This window comes from Sciurus vulgaris (genome assembly GCF_902686455.1).
Source record: "Sciurus vulgaris genome assembly, chromosome: 14".
In the NCBI taxonomy this organism is placed as follows: Eukaryota; Metazoa; Chordata; class Mammalia; order Rodentia; family Sciuridae; genus Sciurus; species Sciurus vulgaris.
In genome coordinates, this window is record NC_136475.1 from 73041098 (window position 1) to 73060976 (window position 19879).

The 19879-nt window shown below is 35.5% G+C and overlaps 1 protein-coding gene across 1 annotated transcript in view; it reads right to left on the reverse strand.

The window, feature by feature from the left end:
* Positions 1-19879, reverse strand: part of TTC27 (tetratricopeptide repeat domain 27) — a 233296-nt gene that overhangs the window by 209621 nt on the left and 3796 nt on the right. The window contains exons 3-5 of the mRNA XM_079109989.1: positions 19176-19305; positions 14188-14328; positions 6987-7089 (exon numbers count right to left, since the gene is read on the reverse strand). Coding sequence (XP_078966115.1) covers positions 6987-7089; positions 14188-14328; positions 19176-19305 — 374 coding nt within the window. The remainder of the gene's footprint in view (positions 1-6986; positions 7090-14187; positions 14329-19175; positions 19306-19879) is intronic.

A 19879-nucleotide genomic window follows, 5' to 3' on the forward strand; every position in this document is an offset into this window, starting at 1 on the left:
TGGTTCCATTTAGTGTAACATTCAAAAGAATGCCTTAGACAGTGCTGAGGAAAATATTTTTCAAGACCCTAACCTACTTCTATCGTAGTTGTGACCAGACCAGCAAAGAAATGCTGACGATCTAATAGGCACTATTTCACTGTTACACTGATATAACAATTCTGGGCAAAAATATAAAGATTACAGTTGTTTATAAAATGTTTTGCATATGTTTCATACACTGAAAAACAATCCTGCCAACTTTCTGATGATCCTTCAAGGGCAACATTTCAAATATAATGGACATTGAACAATATTTCGGTTATGACTATTTGGTCAACATTTGGGTCAAATCCCAGAACAAAACATTTTAAAAAGAAAATTGTTTATGAAATATCACAGTTTAATAATATCTACAGACCTAGTTAGACATAGCCAAAATGTCTAATTATGTCTAGTCACCAATTTATGACTAGATAAAATAAAAAATGTTGCTGATTAGCCTAGAACAGCAACATAAAAAAATTCTTAGTCACAAGGCAAAGCAAATGATATGCTGAAATACACCGCAGAAAAGAAATGAGGCCACTTGGGGAATGAGTCACATAGAGTCATATTTTCCAGATATCTTGGTTAACTATTTCTGTTTTAGAACTTAATTTTAACTCAAAATAAAATTACATAGCATCTGGTTTCTACCTTTTTTAAAAAGAAAAAATACATACCAGGTATGGTGGCACAAGTCTGTAATCCCTGAGACTTGGGAGGCTGAGGCAGGAGGATAGCAAGTTTGAGGCCAGCCTCAGCAACTTAGCAAGGCCCCAAGCAACTTAGCAAGACTACTCAAAATAAAAAATAAAAAGGGCTAGGAATGTAACTCAGTGGTAAAGCACCTGTGTTCAAAAAAACTCAGTAGCAAAAAAAAAGAAAAAAATTAAAAGAAATATGCATAAAGACAAAATTTTTCTTTTACTTTTTAATAAGGGTAATGGTCATACATGCAAATATAACATGGCATAATGTGGAAAGAAATGTGATGTTATATATACTGTAATTGCACCATATTCAATTTGCTTTAAAAAAAAAAAAACTCCCAGTTACACCTTGCTTTTTCTTCAATAACTAATTTTCCATAAAGGTACAATGAAGCAAAGATAATTAAACAATATCTTATGCAGTGTAATACAACTACCACTTTATAAAATTAAATAATAGATCAGCATCCACTTATCAGAGAAAACATTCATCCTTTGGGTTGTTGGGATTGGCTTATTTCACTTACCATGATATTCTCTAACTCCATTCATTTACCTGCAAATGCCATAATTTCATTTTTCTTTAAGGCTAAGTAATATTCCATTGTGTATATGTATCATATTTTCTTTATCCATTCATCTGTTGAAGGGCATCTAGGTTGGTTCCATAGTTTTGCTATTGTGAACTGAGCTGCTATAAACACTGATGTAGCTGCATCACTGTAGTATGCTGATTTTAAGTCCTTTTGGGTATAAACCAAGGAGTGGGATAGTGGGTCAAATGGTGGTCCCATTCCAAGTTTTCTTAGGAATCTCCATATTGCTTTAAAAAATGGCTGCACCCATCTGCAGTCCCACCAACAACGTATGAATGTACCTTTTTCCCCACGTCCTCACCAACACTTATTATTGCTTGTATTTTTGATAACTGCCATTCTGACTAGAGTGCCAATCACAAAAAGCCAAAAGCCGAATGTTTTCTCTGATAAGTGGATGCTGATCCATAGTGGGGGGTGGGTAGGAAAGAATGAAGGAACTTTGGATTGTGCAGAGGGGAGTGAAGAGAGGGGTGGGGCGGTGCGGATGGGAACTACAGTAGATTGAGACAGATATTATTACCAATATACCTGTATGGAAAAAAATTTTTAATAAAATAAATACATTAATTAATTTAATTAAATCAATAATGGACTGAACTCTGATGCCATATTCTTCCAAATGATTTTCTTAACCTCTGAAAAATCTACTTTGCTTCCCATTACTACTATTGACATTAAATTCATCCTTGGCTTTCAAAAAACTTCATCTAATTTCCTGAACTAGAAGTTTGTCCCCTGGCACTCAGTTTGTTTATATGTAAAAACATGTGAAATAAAACAGTCCACCCAGTTTTCATTATGCTAAAAAGAGGAAAACAATGCATCTGCAAAATGGACATCCAATCCTAATTTTCTCCAAGTACCACTTCATCTTTCATTTTGAAGAGAATGCCACACCTAAGCAAGATTCAGCTCCATACAGTATCTGTACAGGATCTATTTTCTCATAATTTCTAAAATATTTAATTTTTTGAAAATCCCAGCTTCAGAAGTTAGACAGAAACTGCTACTGAAATGGAGGACAAATATTCCTAGGGACCAACACTGGTCTTTAGAGGAAATTCTCCAACTTCTCCCTAAAAATTACACATCAGACTCAATAATTACCTGTTATTATTCAACAAATATGTAGTAAATCTTTACTTTTTTCTAGGCAACATGCTAAGAAGAAAATTTTTTTTAAAATTTCAGCCCTCACAGAGCTCACAACCGTAGAGTGACTTATAACCTAAGTAGATATATGTGCAGTTCAGTAGGCTAAAGTTGCTCATAAATATCACTCATAATCCAAAAGTGTTAAGCCAAAGACTTTCTGGAGGAAAAAGATCAGTTGTTACTTAAGAAATACCACGTTGAAAAATATTAAGCTCCTTTTACATAATAAAACAACAGTAAGTCCTAAGACACAATATTTTTAAATACAATGTTTAAGTGATCTACCATTCCCAGGTTTGTTCCATGGCCTTGTCATACCTAAAAATCTTGAAAGAATATAAAGTCTTCAAAGAAGACTTTAGAAGATGGAAAGACCTCCCATGTTCTTGAATGGACAGAATTAATATTATTAAAATGGCCATGTTTACCAAAAATGATCTACAGAGTCAATGCAGTCCCCATCAAAATAACAATGACTGCCACGCACCACTGCACCCGCCTGTAATACCAGCAGCTTGGGAATCTGAGGCAGGAGGACACAAGTTCAAAGCCAGCCTCAGCAAAAGAGAGGCACTAAGCAACTCAGTAACACCCTGTCTCTAAAATACAAAATAGGGCAGGACATGTGGTTCAATTCCCGGTACCCCCAAAAATAATAATAACCATGATTAGTTATATAAGCAAAAAGCAGAAAGTTCAGTAGAGTAAGAAAGAAACATGAGGAGGAAGAAGGGGAAAGAAAGTACTGGGAACTGAATTAGAGCACATTATATCCCATGCTTTTATAATTATGTCATAATGAATCCTTATATATAACTAAAAAGAACTGCCTTAAAAAAAAAAAAAAAAAAAAAAAAAACCAATGACATTCTTCATAGAAGTAGAAAAACCAGTTCTAAAATTCATTTGGAAGAATAAAAAACCCTGATGATCAAAGCAATTATGAGCAAGAAGAGCAATGCTGGAGGCGCCATAATACCTGATCTCAAATTACACTATAGAGCTAGAGTAACAAAAACAGCATTATACTGGCATAAAAACAGACAGGAAGACCAACAGAACAAAATACAAACACAGAGACAAACCCACACAGATACAGTCATTTGATACTCTACAAAGGTGCCAAAACACGCCTTGGAGAAAGATAGCCTTTTTAACAAATGATGCTGGGAAAACTGGATAATTCATATGCAAGAGAATGAAACTAGATCCCTCTCTCTCATCCTGCACAAAAGTCAACTCAAAATAGATCAAACTCCTAGAAATGAGATCAGAAACTTACAACTACTGGAAGAAATACAGGGTCAACACTCCATCGTAACAGCACAGGCATCAACTTTCTTCCTAAGTCTTCTAAAGCCCAAGAAATAAAACCAAAAATCAATTTGTGGGATGGCATCAAATTCAAAAAGCTTCTGCACAGCCAAGGAAACAAGAGTATTAACAGAGAACCTACAGAATGAGGGATCTTTGCCTGCTATTCTTCTGACAGGGCATTAACCCAGTATATATAAAGAACTCAAAAGAACACAATAAAAAAAAACAAATAATCCAATCAATAAATATACACATGAACTAAACAGATATTTTCTCAAGATACAAATGGCCAACAAATATACCAAAAAATGTTCAACATCCTTAACAATTAGGACAATACAAATCGAAACTACATTAAGATTTCATTTCATTCCAGTTAGAATGAATCAAGAATAGCAATAACAGCTGGGCATGGTGGCATGCCTGTAATCCCAGCTACTCAGGAGGCTGAGGCAGAAGGATGAGAAGTTAGAGGCCCGAGCAATTTAACAAGACCCTATCTCGAATTAAAATATAAAGAGTTAAGGATGTAGCTCAGTAGTAAAGCACCCCTGTGGTTCAATCTCCAGTACCAAAGAAAAAAAAAAAGAGGAAGGGGATCAAGAGGCAGGGAAACAATATCAATAAACATTAAGAATGAATATCAATAAACAATATCAATGAATCAATTATACTGATTGAACAACATTATCCTTACTTTCTCTTTTTTGAATTATGTATACATGTTCATTTTATCTAAGATTAGCATATGTTAATTCAGGGGGGCAGGTAACGGGGATTGACCTCTGGGGCACTCGGACAACTGAGCCACATCCTCAGCCTTATTTTGTATTTTATTTAGAGACAGGGTTTCACTGAGTTGTTTAGCACCTTGCTTTTGCTGAAGCTGGCTTTGAACTCAGGATCCTTCTGCCTGAGTCTCCCAAGCCACTGGGATTACAGGCTACGCCTGCTGCTAAATTATTTTTGTTCAAGAATAAAATAAAATTTGGGAAGCTAGTTTAAAGCAATCACCTATAGCTTAGCAATATTACCGTACAAGCTATAGTCCTTCCCCTGCATCTGGCCTACTTTGTTGCTATACAGGTTACTCTTGAAGAAAATGGATCACAGAAGGGTCCAGGAGCTTCTCACAATTACACATGTAAGCATGTGTGACATATGCCTTCATGAATATGCTACCTCCATCAAGTAAAAATCACTACTTCTCCACAGAAGTAGTGGAAGTGATACTAACCACCACTTCCCACTGCTTATACAGACATAACTCACACAAATACCCATTCATTCTATCCTGTTGGGATAGGAAAGGAGCATGGGGTTTGGAATCAGAGAGAACTAAAATCAAATCCCATCCCTGTACTCAGTAACTCATTACCAAGTCCAAGGTAATTTATGTTCAAATACTGCTTCAACATAGGAGAATTTGTTCTTGTTTTTGGCAACTTTTGCCAAAAAATATCACTCTAAAAGCCCAGTTGTCACACATCAAGGAAAGAAACTATCAGCAATGTGAAGAGAGAGCCTACAGAGTGGGAGAATATCTTTGCCAATCATACTTCAGATAGAGCACTAATTTCCAGAATATATAAAGAACTCAAAAACTCTACACCAAGAATACAAATAACCCAATCAACCAATGGGCTAAGGAAATGAACAGACACTTCACAGAAGATGTACAAGCAATCAACAGATACATGAAAATATGTTCAACATCTCTAGTAATAAGAGAAATGCAAATCAAAACTACACTAAGATTCCATCTCATCCCAATTAGAATGGCGATTATCAAGAACACAAGCAACAATAGGTGTTGGCGAGGATGTGGGGAAAAAGGTACACTCATACATTGCTGGTGGAACTGCAAATTAGTGCAGCCACTCTGGAAAGCAGTGTGGAGATTCCTTAGAAAACTTGGAATGGACCTACCATTTGACCCAGTTATCCCACTCCTTGGTCTATACCCAAAGGACTTAAAATCAGCATACTACAGAGATACAGCCACATCAATGTTCATAGCGGCTCAATTCACAATAGCCAGACTATGGAACCAACCTAGATGCCCTTCAATTGATGAATGGATAAAGAAACTGTGGTATATATATACAATGGAATATTACTCAGCTATAAAGAATAATAAAATTATGGCATTTGCAGGCATGGATGAAATTGGAGAATATCATGCTAAGTGAGATAACCCAATCTCAAAAATCCAAAAGAGGAATGATCTCACTGATAAGCGGATGACACTTAATGGGGGGTGGGAGTGGGACAAGAATGGAGGAAGGAGGGACTGTATAGAGGGAAAAGAGAGGTGGGAGGGGTGGGGGGGAAGGAAAAAAATAATGGAATGAATCAAACATCATTACTCTATGTAAATTTATGAATATGCAAATGGTATGCTGTTACTCCATGTACAAACAGAAACAACCTGTATCCCATTTGTTTACAATAAAAAATAAATAAATAAATAAATAAAATAAAAGCCCAGTTGTCAAGGAACCCAAGATTCTCTTCTTTTTCAAAGTGCTTCCCTAAGGAATATGAGAGAGATCTACAACACTGACATGTGTTTGGTTTACAGTAATGTGGTAAACTTTTCATTTGTGTTTTAGGCATTTTCCTATTTAAAATCATTTTTACCAAAAAAATAGTAAGACAAAAATGTAAAACTGCCTTCCTGCCCACTATTATTCTCACAAAATGTATTTTCTATCAAAAAACTTTTTTAAATAAAGCCTTTCTTCTTCTTCTCAATAGGATACAGGATAAATAATTTCCTACACTGGATAATTTAGCAGTTTACTCCAGCTCAAGTTAGTTAGGCTTTTAAAAAAGTAAAGGAAGTTTATATTTGCTTTCAATGAAGTTTATTAAATTAAAAAACAAAATATTAAACTACCTGTAAGTAATCACAGTGACCTGTATAGAGCAAATCACCTTTCTAAATTGGTAATACAAATGAAAGTGACTTATTTTTAAAATTTAAAAGATCAAAGGAATTTTATATTATGTCACCTAATAATTTGCAATATTTCATATTCAGAAAAAATGAAGAAAAATAAACAACTTCAAAGAAAAACTCATTCGTACCTGTCAAAGAAAAAACTAAGAAGGAATGTCTTGCCAAGAAATTAGAATGGAGCTACCTGTCTATATCAAATAATAATCTGCTACGTACCTTGATCAATACAGTTTTCAGCAAGAGCAAAAAGTTGAGGTGAACGCTCCTCAAGCAACTGCTGATGGATATTCACACATCTCAGAGTCCACCATGGCAAGCTCTACAAAAAGCAGATAAGCCGAAATAAAAAGACACTTTAGGAAAAAAACTTTCACGTTAATTAAGACTAATTTTTTTTAAATTTTTTTTACATGCATGAAATTTATTCTTCAGTAAGTTTACCCACTCACTGCTAAGTTTCCAATAACAGCAAAAACTACTTCCAAAATCTTTCATAAGAAAAACACCTCATTTCCATTCTCTTAAAGGTTGTAATTTTTTTCCTAGTTACTTGGGTTTCTGATGGTATTTCATAATTACCTTCTTCTGCTTTAAAATGTCTGCTGTAGCCAGGTGTGGTGTAATTCCAGCTACGCAGGAGGCTGAAGCAGAAGGATCACAAAATCAAGGTCAGTCTAACCAACTTAGCAAGATGCTGTCTCAAAATATAGATCAGTTGTAGAGCACTTGCTTAGCATGTGTGAGGCCCTGGGTTCAATCCCCAGGACCAAAAAAATAAAAATTACAAATTAAAATTAAGGAAAAAATGTCTGTTGTAAATATCCTGCTCTGCTGTGGCACTCTACCACCACCACAACCGACATACTAACTGCAGGATGCATCCCACAAGAACCCTCAGCAGGGGTGATTTTTCCATAGCCGGAACTTTCAGCACACTATTTGCCCTTCCCTTTGCAAAAACATTCCACTACATTATGTAAGTCATCTTTAGGTTTCAATACCATTCACCATCTATCCAACAAGATGACAAATCAAGTCCTTCTCATTCTCCTTAAAGTAACGTATTGTGCACAGTAAGAAATGCTGTGGATTCAGATATTCACCAAAACTGGGAAGATCTCTTCCACAGCCTTGTGAAACCTCTTCCATGAAGCATTCCTTCTCCTGATTTCCTGCCTCTCTGAACCTCTATGCTGGTCCTAGAAGTTGGCACCACATTGCACAGTACTGGTTTTTCAAGCAGATAACTTGTATCTGAACCGAATGCATGGTATACAGTGACTTGACTAATGCACAGAATGAGCACATCACAGTTTCTTCTTATATTCTTTCATGCTTGTTCTTGCTAAGTCAGTTCATCCTTAATTAAGGACTAGGAATGTAGCTCAGTGGTACAGCACTTACCTAGCATGTACAAGACCTATGTTCAATTTATAGCACCAAAAAAAATGAAAGAAAAAGAAATACATCCTTATTAGAAAAAAAAAAAAAAGAGAGAAAGCAAAAACCAACAAAGCCAATATAGAAATACACCTCCACTGCCCAATGCCATACTCTCCCTAGAAAAATCCATGACGAAGGTTTATATTCTTCTAGACTTTCTTCTATGTGTCTGTATGTGTATATATGTGAAAAATTACAATAGGTTTGGGGAAGGAGGTTGTGTTATTTTGTGGTAATACTGATTGAACCCAGTGGTACTCTGTCACTGAACTAGATCCCCAATCCTTTTTATTTTGAGAAAGGGTCTCACTAAGTTGCCCAGGCTGGCCTCGAGCTTGCAATCCTCTCGCCCCAGCCAACTGAGTGGCTGGGATTACAGGCATGTGCCACCATGCAGGACCCAAAATTATTTTTTAACTTGAACTTAATTTCTTGATTAAGGGGGGTCCCTCCTAAATGGTTTACACAGCACAACTGCTATGACAATCATGTAACCACAAATGAAGTTTGACTAGATGATAAAATTCTAATTATGCTGTTTATTCAGCCCATTTAAGGAAAGGTGGAATTATCTAATACAAATAGTTTCAAATCATTTTTAATTAAGTTCCCTAAGGTGTTGCCTCATTTTCCTTCTTTTCCTATCACTAAGGCTAATGCAGTCAGTTTACATTTCAATTATCTGTCTCTTATCAGCTGTTAGCAACAAGTGAGTCATCTTTGGCAGCTAAGTCTTTCCTTTTCTAGCTATGCGAATTTAGATGCAACTAGTCAAAAAGACTGGCCTTTTAAGAAAACATATGACCTAAGATGCTGAACTCTTAAACATTAACTCTTAACCCAAAGTCTTCATAAGGCGGAAGAGAATGTGAGACAAACTACAGAAAGCACGTCCATTTTTCTACTAGAAAATATAACTGCCCTTTTCTATTTGCCAAAAGTAGCTTAATAGAAAAACTGGGGAGCTAGGGATATAGCTCAGTTGGTAGAGTGTTTGCATCGCATGCACAAGGACCTGGGTTCAATTCCCAGCATCACAAAAAAAGAAGAAAAGAAAAATTGGGGCATTAATAAAAAATAAAACTAGAAATCTTACTTCAGACAATTCGTCAGTCATAGTCCTGACTGAGAAGTCAAACTAGTAAAGAACCTCACAGATGGCCGGGGCAGTAGTGTATTCAAGAGGCACCCCAACAAACGTATGCAAACTCATTCTGTTTCCTAAAAAAGGAAATGGATATTCAGAAATTAACTAACATAAAGTCAGACACACCTGCAATTCCAACTACTCAGGAAGCTGAGGCAGGAGGATCACAAGTGGAAGGACAGCCTAAACAATTCTGCAAGACCTGCCTCACAATAAAAAATAAAAAGGGCCAGGAATGTAGCTCAGTAGTAGAGCACCCTAGGTTCAATTCTTAGAACCTCAGGGGAGAAAAAAAAAAAAAAAAAACAACCAAAACAGAAAGACAATGAATATAAACACCCAAAGGAAAAAAACAATAAGAGAATAATGTTTCAATTGAAAGGCAAGATTTCAGCAAAGAATGATATTTGCATAGTGTTGTATGACAATAAAGCAAGGTTTGAAGCCAAAGTTAAAAGTTGTTTAGCGTCTGCCAAGAAATTATGGTATCTTGCCTCTCCAAGTCTACAAAGTATGACATCCACCCCCAGTTGTTCACATATTTACTAATTCGTCTAAATTGTTGATGATATGTGTATTATTTTTCAAATGATGCTTAACATATTGATGATGAAAGTTTCCAATAACAAAATGTAAAACTGTCTCACTCACTCATTAGTGACCATTATGTTCACTAGAAAGAAAATAATGCCATTTGGCAGCCTCATACCTTGGTGATGCAGTTTTTGGAGCAAAGTAATAGTCTATAAAACCATTTAATTTAGATCGACTTGGTGCAAATTGTTTATTCAAGTTACTGTCAATAAGAAATCAAAAATAGGCCTCATAAAACATGTTGAAATCCATCTTTCTAGTACAACTGATTCCAAATACTCTGATTTTCACAAGAATTGCTGATAGAGGCATTGTTTCTCCTGTTACCTCTTCTTTTTTTTTTTTTATTGTTTGTTCTATTCAGTTATACATGACAGCAGAATGTATTTTGATTGATCGTACACAGATGTAGTACAACAAAATAAAAATCTTCCATGATGAACAAAGGTTAAAAGAATTTACAAATAGAAAGCCAGCACTACAGAACATTCTCAGAAAAATATTCTGTGAGCAAGAAACGAAAAACAACAATGAAAGTCAGCAAAGGGAGGAACTACACTAGAGAAAAAGCCAATCAAAGGAGAAACCAAGTCAAGTTAAAAACCAAAAATAAGCCAAAATGATTGGGAATACAAATCATATCTCAATAATAACCCTGAATGTTAATGGCCTAAACTCATTAATCAAAAGACACAGACTAGCAGACTGGATTTTTAAAAAAGACCCAACAATATGCTGCCTTTAAGAGACTCATCTCATAGGAAAGACATCCACAGACTGAAAGTTGAAGAATGGAAAAAACATCACGCACACAGACTCAATAAAAAAGCAGGGGTTTCCATCCTCATATCAGATAAAGTGGACTTCAAGCCAAAGTTAGTCTGAAGTGATAAGGAAGGACAATTCATATTGCTTAAGGGAACCATAAATCAACAAGACATAACAATAATTAATATCTATGCCCCAAACAATGGAGCATCTATGTACATCAGACAAACATTTGTCAATTTCAGGAATCAAATAGACCACAACACAATAATACTGGATAATTTTAACACACCTCTCTCACCACTGGATAGATTTTCCAAACAAAAATGGAACAAAGAAACCATAGAACTCAATAATATAACAATAATTTAGACCTAACAGACATATGTATTCCATCCATCAACAAGCAAATACACTTTTTTCTCAGCAGCACACGGATCCTTCTCTAAAACAGACCATGTGTTATACCACAAAGCAACTCTTAGTAAATACAAAAAGATAGAGATACTACCTTGCATTCTATCAGATCTTAATGGAATGAAATTAGAAATCAATGATAAAATAAGAAATAAAAACTACTCCAACACCTGAAGACTAACTAATACACTACTGAATGATGCATGGATAGCAGAAGACATCAGGGAAGAGATAAAAAATATTCTTAGAGGTAAACAAGAACATTGACACAATGTATCAAAAACTCTGAGACACTACTAAAGCAGTACTAAGAGAAAAATTCATTGCATGGAGCTCATTCGATAAAAGGATAAAAAGTTAACAACAAATGACCTAACATTACATCTCAAAGACCTAGAAAAAGAAAAGATCAACACCAAAAATAGTAGAAGACAGGAAATAATTAAAATCAGAGCTGAAACAACTGAAAAAAATGACAAAACAAAAAGTTGGTTCTTTGAAAAACTAAACAAAATTGATAAACCCTTAGCCACACTAACACAGAGGAGAAAGAAAACTCAAACTACTAAAATTAGTGATGAAAAAGGAATATCATGACAGATACTACTGAAATAAAAAACATAATTAGGGGGCTTGGGAGATAGCTCAGTCGGTAGAAATGAGAAGTTATTTTAGAAAATCTATATTCCAACAAAATAGGAAATCTCAAAGACATCGACAAATTTCTAGAGACATATGATCCACCCAAACTGAATCAGGAGGACAAATTAAACAGATCAATTTCAAGCAATGAAATAGAAGAAGCTATCAAAAGCTCACCAAAGAAAAGCCTGGGACCAGATGGATTATCAGCTGAGTACTACAAGACCTTCAAAGAAGAAATAATTCCAATACTCCTCAAAGAATTACATGAAATAGAAAAGGAGGGAACCCTTTCAAATTCATTTGATGAAGCTTGTATCACCCTGATACCAAAACCAGACAAAGACACATCAAGGAAAGAAAACTTCAGACTAATATCCCTGATGAACACAGATGCAAAAATTCTTTAAAAAATTCTGGCAAATCGCATACAAAAACATATTAAAAAGGTAGTGCACCATGATCAAGTGGGGTTCAACCCAGAGATACAAGGTTGGTTCAGCATCCAGAAATCAATAAATGTAATTCATCACATCAATAGACTTAAAGTTAAGAACCATATGATCATTTCAATAGATGTGGAGAAAGCATTTGATAAAATATAGCACCCCTTCATGCTCAAAACACTAGAAAAACTATGGATAGTAGGAACATTCCTTAACATTGTAAAGGCTAGCTATGCTAAGCCCACCAACAACAACATTCTAAATGGAGAAAAACTGAAAGCATTCCCCCTAAAAACTGGAACAAGACAGGGATGCCCTCTTTCTACTGTTCTTAACTCTTCTTTAAAACAAAGTCAGTATCTAAACTTAACTGCTTAAGAAAGTAAGCCCCTACATAGTACAGACCACATCTACATTTTTGCCTATAGAAATAGTGTGGTTCTGGTGCCTTTTTTTTTTTTGAGACAGGGTCTCAACTCTGTTTTCAGGCAGTTCTGGAACTCCTTGACTCAAGCAATTCTCCTGCCTCAGTCTCCCAAGTAGCCAGGACATAGGCATATGCCACTGCAACCAGTAAAACAAATAAAATTATAATGTTAAAAAAAATCTACAATTATAACTAAAGAATATTTAAATACATAAACTTTTTAAAATTTTTTTAAATAAAATACCATGTTTCTTAAAAACTTTGAATCAACACTTACAAACTGGGAAATTTCACATTAAATTCAATACAGGGTTTACATCAAACCAAGTTGCAACAATCAATAAAGCAAGGGTCATCAAAGTTATATCCTGTGGGACAAATTTGGTTCCCTGCTTGTTTTTGTACAACCTAAGAAACTGAAAATAGTTTATACATGTTGAAATCATTGAAAACAATTAACAATAGCCAGGCATGGTGGTACACACCTGTAATCCCAGCAACTCAAGAGGCTGAAACAGAAGGAATCTCAAGTTTGAGGCCAACCTGGGCAACTTAGCAAGACCCTTATTCAAAATAAAATAAAAAGGGCTGTGGATGTGGTTCAGTGATAGATGACTTCTGAGTTCAATCCCTGATACCAAAAATAAAAGGAAAGAAAAGAAAGGGAAAAAAAGAAAATACTCAAGAATAATATTTCATAACAAATTAAGTATATGAAATTTAATTTGAATGTCCATGAATAAAATTCGATTGGAACACAGTTCTGCCCACCCATTTACATATTGTTGCTTGCTGCTTTCACACTACCATGCAGCAGAGCTGAGTAGTAGCCAAAGACTGAACCTTGCACAACTGTTAACCTCCTCCAATAAACCCCAAAGACTTTGCATCTCTCTTATGGTTTTTGTCTCTCCTACTACACATCAGCTTCCTTGTGAGTATGAGTGTTTTTCCTTGCTAGTTTTTGTTTGTTTATTTGTTTGTTTTTGTGGTGCTGGGGATTGAACCCAGGGCCTTGTGCATGCAAGGCAAGCACTCTACCAACTGAGCTATATCCCCAGCTCTCTCCTTCTAGTTTACATATGAACTAAAGAAACCATATAATAGATATTTAACAAATGTTCTACTAAATCAAACCCAAAAAATGAAACCAGGTAGGATGTGAGCCAAAAATTAATAATTAAGATCTGCTGCATTCTAGCTATTGCTCATGATTCTTACATGGAATTTATAAAACCTGTTAATGACATTTTTAAACCTAGACTTAAGATTCTGAGAATGAGCATTTATACACATACACAGCACACACATTCCTAAAGAGGCTCAATATAATCTTATTTTATTCTAGATGAACTGATGAAAAGTTATTGCTTATTATCATTATTTCATTATTATTTCAAAATTCAATACCTCTGAGATGTAGAAAACAAAATATACCAAAACATTGTCAGCATCACACTTACAGTCTGACGCTAACAGGCACAAAAAAGTCACACCTGGGTTCAAAGCTCACAGATCCTTTCCTTGGCTTACCTGAATTGCCATCAGTTTATGTCTAATATTCACTAGGATAATGCGTGCTATAAGTAGCAGTATAGGCTTGGAGGTCAGGCTGTAGATTGATTCACCATCTAGAATGAGCAAGCTCAGAATAACTGCATCCAGTCCTTTAACCTGAAAAAAAGTTTAAAAGCTAAGGTGAAATAATTTAACAATTTATTCATCTTTACATGTCTTATAATGACATGTACATTTTCCAGTTAATTTTGCTTTGAAATAAGGACATTAATCTATTACACAGCAAAGGGCACCAGACAGAATTATAATACTACAAATATTCTTAGAGAGCTATAAATCCAGTCTGCCCTGACAGATAAGTGCCCTTGTGCTCAAACTTTCGGGGAACAGGAAATTCAACCAAAAGTTAAAAAAAAAAAAAAAAAAAAGAATTAGCCTGTGGAGTGGCATATGCCAGTAGACCCAATTACTCGGGAGGCTGAGGCAGAAGGATCACGTGAACCCACAAGTTCAAGACCAACTAGGGCAACATAGCAAGACCTCACTTCAAAAAACCTTTTTTAAATTAAATTAAAAAGAGGAACCAGTAATTCAATAAAATCCTAGTACTAAAGAGGTATGATGACTTCATAGATTTACTTACAACAAACACCATCTCAAATGGATTTACACTAAACAACTACATTGTGCTTATGCTTCACTAGCTAGTAAACCTCATTACCAATATTTCTCCACTCCACAAAGCTCATGGAACCAAACCATCAACAAGGACTTACGTATCAAATACTGAGTAGGCACCCAACCACAGACCAGAGTGAATAGATGGCTCCAGAAACAGGATGCCTTTGAAAAATCCACTCCTCTGTTGAAAAGAGATCTTTTACGATGAACAAAGCACCCGTGTTCATAAAAGGTGAACGGTAGAATTTTAACAGCTGCACCAAAACAGCAAGAATGCTTACCCATTAGGAAATGGGCTCTAATGAAACAAACAAAAGACAGTGTCCTTTGTTTCTTATTTGTATTTAAGTAAAATTTTTAACTGAAGCCTCAGTTTCATCAATTATAAGATAAAATAACTGAAGCTACATTTCATAAAATCCTTATAAAGATTAAACTAGTCTAAGTAAGGTCAGTACCTAACTCAATATTCAAAATTTAGAATAGTAAATATTGAATATTTTAAATATTGTTGAGTCAATAGGTAAGAAAGAAAGAGTTGTAGGTGAATCCTCCATCCTACTTTCATCACCACTAAGAATTGTAAGAGCAGAATAAAGACAACATGAATCACCATACCAGACTGCAAATGTTGTCTGTTGTCTCTGCTAAAGACAGAAGGAATTAAAAAGGGGGAAAAAAAACTTTAAGAAACTGTTCTGAAATTATTACAACTACCTTCATTTTACAAGGGAGGAAAGAGACCCAAGATAATTAAGCTGGGTTAGACATAGTGGCGCAGGCCTGTAATTCTAGCTACTCAAGAGGTTGAGGCACAAAGATTCCAAGTTCAACACCAGCCTGGGCAACTTAGCGAGACCCTATCTCAAAATAAATAAAAAGCATTGGGGATTTAGCTGGGCTTGCCTACATGTGTAAAGCCCTAGGTTTAATCCCCAGTATCACACAGCAAAAGAATCCTGGGCTGGGGCTGTAGCTCAGTGGTAGAACCCTGCCTCACACTCATGAGGTACTGGGTTCGATCCTCAGCACCACATAAAAAATAAACACATAAAAAGATAATGTGCCTATTCACAACTAAAAACAATTTAAAAAAAAAAGAAAGAAAAAACAAAGTACCTTTATCTCACTTTGCAATGAGAAATATATCTAAATATATCTACCTATTCCAGCACAAATTTTAGATCACTGTCTTCTAACTAAAATCCCTAAATAAAAAAAAACAAATAAGCAATTTAATAGGGCAACAAATACAAATTATACTAGACAGTCCATGATATCATTACCTCTGATACTCAAAGCCAAAGTCTGGTTACCAAACCTCCTACTGTTCAACCCAAAGCTCTCTAGAGATGGTATGAACAAGTCAGACAAATAATAAATACACGAGAGAATGAATGAATAAACAAAGTTTTCTTCCTAGTGCTACTCCTGTATCATCATAGAAAGGTTAAATTCTGTGGAAATCCTCCTACACCTGTGATACAACACTGACATTTCATCTGAGTTCTAAATGTGCTTTGAGATTTGGGGAGATGGTCCATTTTAAAGAGGATTATTTTTATTTTCAATAAAAACAGACAAAGCAAAAGTTAACAACTCTCTTAAGAACAATTATTCAATCAAGAGGGCAGATGGCATATAAAAATACATATTCATCAGCATTACAGTGAGAAAAAATTCAACATCTGGAAGCCTGAGAAAAACATCACCAGGAGATCAACCTTTATGTGTAAGAGTTAACCTACTGCTCACACATGAACTTTTTGTACTATTCCTCTAGGACTATTTAGCACCACTAGTCAGAAAACAGTCCAACAGTCATAAGTTAGAAGCAGGGAAAAAGAATTTTGCTTTAGTGATTATATTCCATGATCATAAAGTATATTCACAGACATTTGTATATTGCAAGAACTAAGAAGATGAATCAGTATAGGAAAATAACAGAAAATAGTGATACACTACTCTCCAGTTTTAAAACTTCAACTTCCTCTACCTTCCAAACAAACATCTTCAGATCACTGGTGAAGAGTATAAACTGTAAAAAACTTTTTGAAAAACCTAGCACTAACAAGAAAAGATCAACATGTGCACACCCTAAGGACAGAGCAACTCCACTCAGAGATACATTTACCATGGCAGACATTATAGCAGAAATGTTTATGTCCCCCAGTATACATGTTGAAATACTCACCCACAAGGTGATGGCCATACAAGGTGGGGCCTTTGGTAAGTGATTATATCATGAGGGATTGTGGACTGTCCAGCCTCCATAACTGTGAGAAATGAATTTCTATTGTTGATGAACTGACCAGTTTATGGTATTGTGCTATAGCAGCCCAAACAGACTATGACAGCAGAACTGCCAACTCAGTGCTAGAAAGAGTTTGTAAGTATGTTGAAATACATCAGTGTTGAAATATTGATTCCCTCAGCCCTCAGGATGGCAAAGGATAGTCTAGGGGACAATAAAAACAGCCTCCTCCACTGTTTAGCACTCTATGTCAAACACTATCATTTTTTAAAGTATGCTGTACTTTGAAAGTCTTGCAAAAGATTTCCTGAAGATGTGCTCTTAATAGCACTATAATAGTAAAATATAGAAATCACCTATATAACAATCATAGTAGATATACAGGGCTGAGGATGCAGCTCAGTGCTCAAACTCTTGCCTCACATGTGCAAGGCCCTGCGTTCAATCCCCAGTACCACGAAAAAAAAAAAAAGGATATCATAGCAGATATATAAATCATACAATTGGAATACCATACAACAGTAGAACTGAATAACAGTGTGTAATTTCAAAGTACACCACTGACCAAGAAAAGTCAAAAAATTATACACTTTCATTTACATAAAGATCAAAACTGGCAATACTAAACCTGATTTCTACGGATTCATATGTAGGTGCTAAAATCATGAAAAAAAAGCATGGAACGAATGAACACAAAGTTCATGAGAATGGTTCATGAGAGCAGGTCAGGTGATGTTATCAGGAAGCGTACACAGGGGACTCCTAAGGCTGCATTTCCTGAACTTTGTGAAGGCAAAATACATGTAAAGGACAGTGCCAGAGCTGTGGTGTGGCTCAGTGATAGAGTGCTTGCCTAGCACACGAAAGGCTCTGGGCTCAATCCCCAACACCAGTAGGGGAAAAAAAAAGACATGAATACTCAGCAAATATTTTTAATTATGAATACTCGGTAGATTTCAAACCTACATTATAAGGCCATAGAAACCAAAACTGTTTCATACACAATAAGAGAAGGAATGAGATGTTCCATGTAAGTAGATTTCTAGATAATTGAAACATACCTTTTTAAGTACCATAAATATTTAGGGTTATTATTTCTCCCATTTTAGATGAAAACCTTCATAAAGTGTAAAATTATAAATTCTCTTCTTAGACATAGCTATAAAACACCCTTTAACTTTTCAATAATGATTGAGAGTCAGCATTATGAATTTCAATGATTCTACTGCAACACAGATGGTGACTAAGCTGATGTATACAGAGCTCACTACTGTGGTTTTCAGACCTTGTCTGCTTTTGTACTTCTCTTTCCATTCTACCAACAAATCATTAACACCTATCTTTAATCACTGCATTCCACTACTTCTAATTCTGAGAAACCAAGTAACAGTAAACAGGTAAGTCCCTTTTGCTGTATGAGCTTCAAATGCTAAAGGGCCCAATTTTCAGTCTGAGAACTGCTGTGTATGTTCAAGATAATTAAGGTGGCTGGATAAACTAAGTTACCATACTTCTTTTGTTGATCATCTCGGACTCACCAAGTCCTAGATATGACTGCTCAAAAACTCCTCAGGACTCTACTGATGACCTACCAGTGAAGGTCAATATTCTTGTCACAGATGGATAATTATTACCACAGAGCACCTCTATGCCAGGAACTTTAAATGTTTGTAATAGAAAGGAAACCACTCCTGGGAGCCATTTTTAGGCACAGCAGCAAAATTTACCTACAACCAAATTAAACAGACTTTCAGATTTGCTGCTTTTCCAGAAAAGATCTTTCTGCAACTATGGTATTATAACCAAGTGACTGGTGTTGCTGTGTGTGCTTTAATAAAAAGGGCAACTAACAGAGGTCCATAAAATGAGGATATCTGAAGAAGAGTTTGAGGCGGTCACTGGAATTTGCAAAAATATTTGAAATCTGATCAATGAACAGAATTTTTAGTAGTTTTGTGCAAACCGCAAAACTTCTTTCCTATCTAGTATTAACTCCAGTTGAGAAAGACCTGCCTGTAATGAATAAATAACACAACAATAACAAATATGACATTTTCAAGAAACATACCTCACTGAACTGCTGCAACAAAACAGATGGTAAAAAATCCTGAGGGTGCAAGTCTATAGGCGGCCCCGTCCAGTTACTCTGAACAAAAAGCTGCAAACTGCTCACACCAAGGAGGAATATCAGCTGCTGCCTGCATATAAGAATGATTAAACAAACCAAAATGAACCACTATCGCCATAAAAATCTCAAATACACTATTTCATTTCAGTTTTATTAAGAAAAATATATCAAGTAACAATTAAGACTATCCTAAAGTACTAAAAATCAATTCTGAAACAAAACAATTTACATATATATTATCTAATTTTATAACCATGAGCCACACATGGCTCTCTTAAATTTAAATTGACTAAAATTAAATAATATTTAAAATACGGGTCTTAGTCACACTTTTCATTTTTCAAGCGCTCAACAAACAAATATAACTACTGGCTACCATACTGGACAGAGCAGATAGAAAACATTCCTAGCACCACAGAAAATTCTTCCCAATAGTGCTTATTTAATTCCTGCTCAGGCACCTGTAACTTTTTCTTGCATTCTATTTAATAGCTCTGACATTACCAGAAGATGTAAGAAAAACTGACTTTATACAAAAGAAAACTGACCATAAAAAGTTTTTTTCTGGGGCTGGGGAGATAGCTCAGTCGGTAGAGTGCTTGCCTGGTAAGCACAAGGCCCTGGGTTCAATCCCCAGCACCCAA